Genomic DNA, 9,173 nt, shown 5'->3' with positions numbered 1-9,173 from the left:
GTGTGTCCAAACTTTTGACTGGTACTGTATATACTTACAGTTTTCAAACACCAATATATGTGACCACAAATACAGACGTTATTTTGAAAGTTTCGACTGGAAGTTGTAGTTTTATTATAACTACCTTGATAGGCGCTCCCCCGATTGTCCCGAGGACTACCGTGCATAATTATCGACTCTCTTGAATAGGCCTATGTTTGATTTTCAGACCTCATATATCTGCTGCATGGCAGGATGCTTGCTTTTCATTCTAATCAGATATGCGACCTGATGTTTGGATTTAGCTGACCGATACTGATGTTTAATAAGGCAGACACAATGAAAAAAGTTGGACTTATTGGGCTGCTACTGTTACCCCAGGTGAGAAAATAGATTGCATGTTTATTTGAATCTGCATATCTTAAGATCAAGTGTATTATTGTCTCCTAATTTACAGGCAAAGTCGTCGTCAGAGTGTCATTCTCATGTTAATCTTGTGAAAGAGGAGGAAAAGTGCATGACTGATCTGCTGCTTTTTAAGTCACATAAAGCAACAGGTGAGTTAATAGTTTCTAAATTATGTATTTTACATCTATTCTATTAAAAACATTAATTAAATTCAGGTTGCTGCTTTGCATTGAAAAATGTAATGTTGATCTCTGAAATTAATAAAATATTTAAATTAAGCTTTATGAACTTGACAGAAGTTTGATGCAATGTTTTAGTGACATCTAGTGGTCACATAACAAAATGCGCCCTAAAATCCAAAACTTGCATGAGACAGGACGCCTTTTATGTTGAAGGATCAGGATTAATCCAGATGTGGTGGTTTTGGAGTTCAAGAGCCATATATTTTTTTATTTCTATGATATTATTTGTATAGAATTCCAGCAAATTAAATAAATAAAAATAAAATGTGTGATTTCTTTTGAAGAAAACAATATCAGTGTACACTGTAAGGGAATGTGGGATGACCTGAACTGCTGGCCACATGCGTCTCTTGGGGAAACCGTCTCTCAGCCGTGTCCGGAGTTTTTCAACTCGGAAGGTGAGATACCACACATGCACGCACAGACACACACCGACAGCGATGTACAAACAGACACCCATTATCTATTCCCCATTGTGCTGGTTAATTATTTGCTAGGAAGCTGATTGGTTTTCTTAAAGAACTGAGACGTATTCCCACCTATCGGGGTCCATATCCAAACATTTAGCCATTTAACTAAGACATCGAAATTTTGCAAAAAAGAAAAAGAAGAAACACGTGTGAACGCAAATAAAAAAAATACTCTAAACGACACTACACGTGGGGTCACGTGACATAATAAAAAAGGGATCACTGTGTTTATTCTTCTTTTTTTTTAATCTTTTTTTTTTTTTTAAATGTGTCCTAGTTGAACGGCAAACAGCTGCTCGTTATTATCAGGTTTTTTCTGGGAAGTGACCTTCCTACCTGTTTGTTTTGAGGTGATTAGGGGAGTCTTTCTCTGCCATTCATGGAATCTGATTCATGGCGGAGGGATATGTGAGAGCTGTGAGTCGGTTTTTTTTTTTTTTTTTTTGTTTATTTAGAGAGATGAGGATGATGGATTTCATGATCATTTATCTGAAGAACCACACGTTTATTGAAGCACCTAAAAAGGGAAAATAATGGTTTAGCAGCTTTTGACTGTCTGACTTTTTCCAGGATAGATTTGATTTCTTGTCTGGACACTGAGACAAAGGTAACGGACGCAATATTTTATTGCTATTTTGCAGGTGAAGTACACCGTAACTGCACTGCCAGTGGCTGGACAGACCCACTCGTCCCACATGAAGACGCATGCGGCTACACTTTCAATGAGACGCTCCACTTTCTTGGAGAGGTCAGTGGTATCTAATCTGCACACAGTACCTGTAGTTTATCCAATATAAAACTATGAAGCACCCCGTTTTTGCATTTTGCAAAATACTATACCATCCAAGTGCTTACTGTATCTTTTTGAGGTTGTGGAGAAGCTGAAATCATTTAAATAACTATGATTTCTATGCATGCGTATGTCTTTGAGCCAATGGGAAGAGAGTAGCGTCCCAATATTTTAGATGCATCGCTTACTTTTCTGCCGCAAAGGCAATAAAAGCTAACTTTTTTTTAAAGAATATTTTAGTTTGTGTTGCTCAAAAAGAAATGGTTTAAGTATTTTCTGTTAAAATGTGCTATAACTAGAAAAATAAATAGAAATGTAGAGTGTTTTAGTATTACAGGGCAGTTAAAACTTTGTATAACTTTTGTACCTTACATAAGCAAAGAGTATTTTTGTCACACTGTACGCAAAACAAGAAAAATGATTAAGCTGTTTATTTTTACGCAAATAAAACACATTATATTTAAACTACTAAAAGTCTTAAGCAGAAACAAGACAGTTTTTTTATTCTTGTTAAAACAAATAAAAATCTTTATTATAGGCTTGCCCCCTCATAACCCAAAACACCTCTTACCAAATTCTTGAGATAAATTTGAAACTCGACGCCCACGAGATCTGTCCTTCTGTCTTGCATGCGGGTGATAAAGTGATGCTCTCTTTCCCTTTGTTCAGTCCTCAGATGCCCATCTGTATTTCTCCCACGTGAAGACCATGTACACGGCCGGGTACACACTCTCCCTCATCTCCCTCTCCATCGCCGTCACCATATTCTGCCTGTTTAGGTGAGAAAGAAGTTTTCTTAGCTTATCTTCCCTTAAAACTGAAGGATTATACATTAACAGTGAATTTGAAACCTCTTCAGGAAGCTGCACTGCACCAGGAACCACATCCACATCCAGCTGTTTATCTCCTTCATCCTGAGAGCCATCTTCATCTTCGTCAGAGACTCTCTGCTATTCACCAATGAAGAGCTCTACCACTGTGACTACTACCCAGTATGGACGGATGGACACTCTCTTATCATCCCCTTTTTACAGGACTTTAATCTTCCACGTGATTAACACACCTTCTTTCTGGTGTGACAGGTGGCATGCAAGGTCGCGCTCATGTTTTCCAACTACTCCATCCTGGCAAACTACAGCTGGCTGCTGGCGGAGGGTCACTTCCTCTTCACCCTGGTGAGCCGCTCCTTCTTCTCCCTGAAGAAACACCTCGCCTGGTACATCGTCCTGAGTTGGGGTAGGGAGACCTTTTAACAGAAATCAAGTTCTCTCTCTCTCTCTCTCAGCTTCGCACACACAAATACTGACTGTCTTTTTAGATTAACCCAAGATTTATGTCATCACACAGGCTTACCTTTGATTGTCATTGTCTCCTGGGGATGTGCCAAGTATTTTTATGAAGACAAAGGGTAAGGCGGTTAAACATGTGTTTCACTCATTAATTTGCAGTTGCGAGATTATCTTTATAATCAATTACATTTACAAAGCTAAAATTATTGTTTATTTGTATTGTCATAGCTGTTGGGAAACCAGGAAAAATGAATGGATTTGGTGGATACTTCGAGTGCCAGTTCTTCTGACTATATCCGTAAAAACTTTATTTTGTTTTTCTTTAAAACTTTATCAAAAGTTTTTTGACAGAACGAGAGATACACATATTCACCTTGTTAAAAAGAGTTAGATGAGATGATTGATACCACACGCATGCTAAATTTGAAGTGACCTCCAGCAGCTGGTTAGCTTAGCATAGTTTAGCATAAATACTGGAAACATGGGGGAACAGCTGTCCCAGTTCTGTACAAAAGTAAACAAAATCAGCTTTCTAGCAACTCCAAAGCTCATACTGGATTATTTCTGGGACGGTAACTGCTGGTTTCCCTGGCAACCTGACGGTTACAAGACACCCACTGTTTAATTACAACTTGAGTTTTTTAATGCTTTGTTAGGAATTAGCAAAAAGGATTTAACGTGTTGATTAGCTTAAGAGGGGCAGCTGGGCTAATTTATTTCTAATTTGTAGAGAGCATTGCTAGCTGTTGTCCCATTTCCAGACTTAATGCTAAGCTAAGTGGCTGCTGGCACTAGCTCCATATTCAGCATATTTGAGTGACATCAATCTTCTCATTAGCTCTTGGCAACAAGCGAATTTTCCCAAATGTTAAACTATTGGCACAACAAAATTGCATAACTAAGTGTTTTAATAATTTCAGATGAATTTCATCTTTTTCTTGGGCATTTTGAGGATACTGGTGAACAAACTCCGAATGCCAGATGCATTAAGGAATGAATTCTGCCAGTATAAGTGAGTAGATATTACTACTACTACTACTACTACTACTACTACTACTAGTAGCATTGTCTTTGAGGGATTGGAATTTATTTTACATATAGGGCGAGATAAAGAACGTTCCTTTTTGCTTATCTCAGTAAAAGTACACACAGGTGCAAATACAAGGACATTATACAATAGGTCAATGTCTGGAAAACCATATTTTTTTTTTTTTCTAAATATACTTTCCCTTTTTGTCTTTCACCAGGAGGCTGATCAAATCCACTTTTTTTCTTGTGGCTCTGTTTGGTCTGCATTACATCCTGTTTGTTTTCCTGCCCGTTGAAGTCAGCAGCTCAGTGTTTAAGATATGGATGTTTGCCGAGCTCGCTCTGTCATCCACGCAGGTAAATTTGGTGCATGAATGAGAGAGATAGAGTGTCCAGTCAATGACAAAGAACAGAACATTCACTAACCTCTCTCTCTTCTCATCACCTAAGGGTTTTGTGGTCGCCGTGCTCTACTGCTTCATGAATGGAGAGGTAAGAACCGGTCAGACATTCAGAGCCAAAACTTGAAGCTACAAAATAAAAAGTGTGAAGCAAATTATAAATTGAATATGCACATTCCCAGGTGCAGCAGGAGTTTCAGAGGAGGTGGCGGAGGTGGCGGCTGACTCAGCACCTCCCCAGCCGCCGCCGGCAGCAGCACGGCTCCATCAGCCACAGTGGGTCTCCCCACACACAGGTATCCCTGCTGCCCTGCTCCTCGGGCAGCCCGGTAACCAGCGGACTCCCCGTGGACACGGTGGAGATGTGACTCAAGCTTAGACCGGCTCATTTCCTCGCTCTCCTCGTCAATAGATAACGGATCCTGGAGCTTAGTGCTGACGGCCAATTAGTACACAACTGCAGCTTGAGTATTTAATACTGTCAAATGCATATTTTTCTAATCTCTGAAGTGTTTTTATTTAGCAACATAAGGATTTAAAATACACTGTTGAGGCCCAGTTAGTAAGCTGGAGGGCTTAGACTACGTTTATTTGATGATTTTACTAAATACTGTCTGGAAATGATTTGTAAATGCCCAGAAGTAACAGATAGAAAATTGAAAAACTAATTAAAGGGGTACTGCATTAATTTAGTATTGCACCTTTACATTTTGGGGACTTGAATGACACAGATTATAAAAAGAATAAGTAGAGACTAATAGACCCTGCCCTTTTGTCCCTAGTATGGTTAAAGCTCCAAAAACCCACTTGATCCTACATTTGCCATAATGCAACTTAACATCATCTTTTCAGAAATGTCTTTCGAACTCAATGCCCCCAATTTGTAACGAAGGCTTCCTGTTAAAAAAAAAAAAAAAAAAAAAAAGAAGTATCAAGCCTGGTCTGATGACACCACTGTGACATCACAAGGGTTGCTTTTCAGACTACTGAGCAACCAACACAGTCGAACACAACAATCCTGCAATAAATCATCCATATGTGAAAGTGGGAGTCGTCATTTTTTGTTGAAACTGTTTAAGAGAGGATTTTTGGGGCTGTAGTTTATAATGCTGTTGAATTGTATTGAGTTATATATAAGGTACTTTCATTATTTATATTTTTAACATTTTGGATATTTGGCCTTAGAAGTTGTCCTCTTGTTTCTTAGAGGACATCAGACACAAGTTCAGTCTGAGGCCCAAAGAAAAAGGCGTTACTATTGACAGCCAGTCCTGTATACAGATACTCTTTATTTAAACCGTTGTTATACGTAATGGTACATTTTATTCACACTTCAACTCATTAGTTAGACATTTTAGGAAACACATCTATTCATGTTCTTGCTGAGAGTTAGACGAGAAGATTGATACCACATCTTTTTAATGGCTGATAGCTAAATATGAAGCTCGAGCCAGCATGCGACTAGCTTAGCTTAGCATAAAGGCTAGCCATTTTCTTCCTGCTCTCAGCAAGAAAGCAAATCAGTGTTATTTCCCAAAGTGCTTCTATTGCTACACTTTTTTGGTTTTAACCAATTTAGAGTACCAGAAAGTACTCCAAACTGCTGTGCTCTCAAGCATTTCGACCAATCGTGTCTTACACAGTAATTAAGTACCAAAGAGTGCAGCAGCGTGTACAATCTGTTCTAAATGGTGTCCAATTTTTTGTTTCTACTGAGAACAACATTAGAGATGTGACATTGAAAAGGCTACGTCATTTGAGAGAACCCAAATTTCCCCTTCAGCTCCTCCACCAGGTCAACGTAGGCGGTCATTGCTTCTTCTTTTGAAAGACCTGTTGGTTAAAAAGAAAACCAGTGGTTTTTGCAAGGTAGAATACATATTATCAGTTTCATGTTTTGCCATCGGCTCTTTTTTTTCTTCTTTAAATAAAGTTCTATAAATCTGACCTTTCCTTCGTTCCCATGCGTCCCATTTTCCTCGTCCTGCTATGTCAAAGAACCCTGGACGCTCTGTGGACATAAAAGCAAATAAACCATTAATAGTTAAAATAACCAAAACAAAATGTATTTTTATCTACAAAAGTAAAAGTAGAGAAAAATTGCACCCACGTCAGGTTATTATCACATTCTACAATCAAAGAACGTACACATGAGGGGTATTTTAAAGTCTGATTCCAGTACTTACTACTTTTAAATTTGACTAGTTTCAAACAAATGTATAAGTAAGTCAATGATTCTGCATTTCACCAATTAAAGACTTTGAAATAGTATTTAAACCTTAATGTTGGGAGTTAATGTTAAACAAAAAGTGGTACATTTTCTTACTAGATAAAATAAAGATAATTAAAACATTAACAGATTTGGATTTGTGACCTCAGTATTTATAAAATCTTCGCTATTATATATGATATCACTGAAATGTATCACTGCAGCATTTTACTGTTATGTTGGTGCTGTAATTTCAATCTGTTAAGTAACTAAAGCAGTCAAATAAATGTTGTAAAGTAAGAGGTTCAAAATTGGTCACTGAAATTTAGTGCAGTAGAAGTTGCACAAAATGGAAATACTCAAGCAAAGTACAAGTACTTTGAATGTGTGACGTGGGTCGGGACAGTGTTATCAGCTCACATCCACTAAAAGGCATCCACGGCATTGAAGAACAGAGATGCTCGGATAACCACACACACACAGAGAGAGAGAGAGAGAGAGAGAGAGAGAGAGAGAGAGAGAGAGAGAGAGAGAGAGAGACTTCATTCTCTGCTCATAGACAATAACTGTTTGCTGCTATATTAGTAAAATATAGTTAAATTGAATAAGCACCATTAATTTATCTTTTTACTCATTTTGTTATATATATTTAATGTTATAGTGAATACTTAAGGTCTGAAACTAAGTATTCAGGTGGTTTAAAATCCTCATTATGAATATTCATGTAATTAATACAACCATTTTATTTTTTTCCTGTTTTTTTCCAATTTCCATTCTGATTTCTTTTCTTTGTTCAAATAAATGTTTTTTGTTTCTTTTAAATGTATCAGGTGTGGGATCGTTCATGGAAACCACATAACTTGTTTGTCCTCATTCTTTCTCACCCCACCCTGCTGGGAGTCATCCTGTGAATAGAAACTGGATAACTCGCAGCACAGGAGTCTTTCCTTTGTGTCTCCATGTGGATTCTACAGCGTTAGAAACCTTTAAAAAAAAAAACAGGCTGTGCTACAGAGACTCACCTATGTTAACATCTCCAACTGTTGCCTGCTTGTACAACCCATATACTTCTCCCAGTACTCCATATCCCGGCCTCTTATCCAGCACCTTCACATCCTCTACTGCTCTCTCAAAGGATTCCTGGTAGGACGACAGCAAACACAAGCTGAAACAGAAATCTTAAATCTGGTAAAATGTTATATCCTAAAACCAGACTTGTGTTTTTTGTTCTAGTTAAAGGATGTGACTTATCGCCTCATTACATCTACACAAGACTTTACCAAGGGTGCAAACTCATCAGGGATGAAAAAGGTGACAAGGATCCGAACCCCCTAGGGGGGTCCGGGGCATGCTCCCTGGGGAATATATATTTTTAAATATATATATATATATATTCATATGCTTCAATGTTATTAGAATGTTATTATTAAATGGAAGAGTTCAATTTGCATGAAATGATAGCTAGTTATCTAGCTGATGTTATAGTCTCTGCGATTTAACTCATAAAATTATAATGGGAAAAGGTAGAAACCCTCAGGGAGCTGTCTGTGTGCAAGCTGCCAATGCAAGCTGCCAATTTAATGGTGATTTAAGCTCCTCTATTGGGTTTATATATTTGTAAATCTGACTGAAATAGTCAGTGCCTCCCCAGCCACGAACCTCACCGCACGTCACTACATACACAGTGGGTTATTTGGCCCAAATATGTTCATGTGCAAAGTAAACAATCAATTGTTTATGTTGACAACAACAACAACTCATGTTCTACAGACACACCATATAATTCATATCAGCATGTTAACGTTGTATGTAACTTATTAGCAGCTAAACTCCGGACCAAACCCGTGTCTTTTATGTAAATGTACATTTTTCCGCTTAGATTTTTCAAAAGTTACCGAGAAATAGACACTGTACTATCCGATAACACCGTTATTGTAACCAGCAATAACAGATTACTTGGAGGACCCCGCCCAAATTTCTTTTATTGGATCAAAAACGGCGAATTTCGCCTAAAGGTGACGAGTTTGCACCTATGTTTACACATGTAGCTAAGCGGAGCGATTCCTGCTCTGTAACAACCTCCCTGTGAATCGGTAAAAAAAAAAAAGACAACTTAATAGTACTACAAATCTTCAATGTAACATGGTATTAAAGGCTACAGATAGTACAGACGGATAGTACTTACAGTCATGACTGCTGTGAGAGAGTGACACTCCTTACTGCTGCATTTTTGAGTTGCTGCTCGTCAAACTCGTCCTGCAGTGATGTTATTTGTTGTAAAATAAAAGTGGGAGGCGGTTTTCTTGAGGCAACACCCTCATTACAGAAAACAGGAGGCTAATTGCTTTTCAAATTA

General features: G+C 38.0%; 2 protein-coding genes across 2 annotated transcripts; one reads left to right on the top strand and one right to left on the bottom strand.

The window, feature by feature from the left end:
- The first annotated feature begins 236 nt into the window (after nucleotides 1-236).
- LOC129111847 (secretin receptor) lies at nucleotides 237-5,625 on the top strand. Its single transcript, XM_054623977.1, has 13 exons — nucleotides 237-360; nucleotides 437-536; nucleotides 914-1,027; nucleotides 1,741-1,847; nucleotides 2,559-2,668; nucleotides 2,749-2,881; nucleotides 2,972-3,125; nucleotides 3,237-3,297; nucleotides 3,407-3,476; nucleotides 4,099-4,190; nucleotides 4,426-4,564; nucleotides 4,658-4,699; nucleotides 4,791-5,625. The coding sequence occupies exons 1-13, from the start codon at nucleotides 298-300 to the stop codon at nucleotides 4,974-4,976; spliced, it is 1,371 nt and encodes a 456-aa protein (XP_054479952.1). The 5' UTR covers nucleotides 237-297; the 3' UTR covers nucleotides 4,977-5,625.
- Nucleotides 5,626-5,900: 275 nt separating this feature from the next.
- LOC129111788 (acyl-CoA-binding protein-like) lies at nucleotides 5,901-9,071 on the bottom strand. Its single transcript, XM_054623887.1, has 4 exons — nucleotides 9,003-9,071; nucleotides 7,840-7,957; nucleotides 6,557-6,619; nucleotides 5,901-6,441 (listed from the first exon to the last, which is right to left on the bottom strand). Exons 1-4 carry the CDS (start codon nucleotides 9,006-9,008, stop codon nucleotides 6,356-6,358), a joined length of 273 nt encoding a protein of 90 aa, XP_054479862.1. The 5' UTR covers nucleotides 9,009-9,071; the 3' UTR covers nucleotides 5,901-6,355.
- Between the last annotated feature and the right edge of the window lie 102 nt (nucleotides 9,072-9,173).

Source organism: Anoplopoma fimbria, chromosome 22 (assembly GCF_027596085.1).
Source record: "Anoplopoma fimbria isolate UVic2021 breed Golden Eagle Sablefish chromosome 22, Afim_UVic_2022, whole genome shotgun sequence".
NCBI classification, from domain to species: Eukaryota; Metazoa; Chordata; class Actinopteri; order Perciformes; family Anoplopomatidae; genus Anoplopoma; species Anoplopoma fimbria.
The sequence above is the reverse complement of the archived record's forward strand: the minus strand, read 5'-3'. Positions and strand labels throughout refer to the sequence as shown.

What these genes read in the sequence shown, in the direction of transcription:
- LOC129111847 (XM_054623977.1), top strand. Translation starts at nt 298, where the DNA reads ATGTTTAATAAGGCAGACACAATGAAAAAAGTTGGACTTATTGGGCTG. An exon ending in GTACATCGTCCTGAGTTGGG is followed by an intron (nt 3,126 to 3,236) that starts GTAGGGAGACCT and finishes GTCATCACACAG; the next exon opens with GCTTACCTTTGATTGTCATT. An exon ending in TCGCTCTGTCATCCACGCAG is followed by an intron (nt 4,565 to 4,657) that starts GTAAATTTGGTG and finishes TCATCACCTAAG; the next exon opens with GGTTTTGTGGTCGCCGTGCT.
- LOC129111788 (XM_054623887.1), bottom strand. An exon ending in AGTTGGAGATGTTAACATAG is followed by an intron (nt 6,620 to 7,839) that starts GTGAGTCTCTGT and finishes TTATGTCCACAG; the next exon opens with AGCGTCCAGGGTTCTTTGAC. An exon ending in CGCATGGGAACGAAGGAAAG is followed by an intron (nt 6,442 to 6,556) that starts GTCAGATTTATA and finishes TTTAACCAACAG; the next exon opens with GTCTTTCAAAAGAAGAAGCA.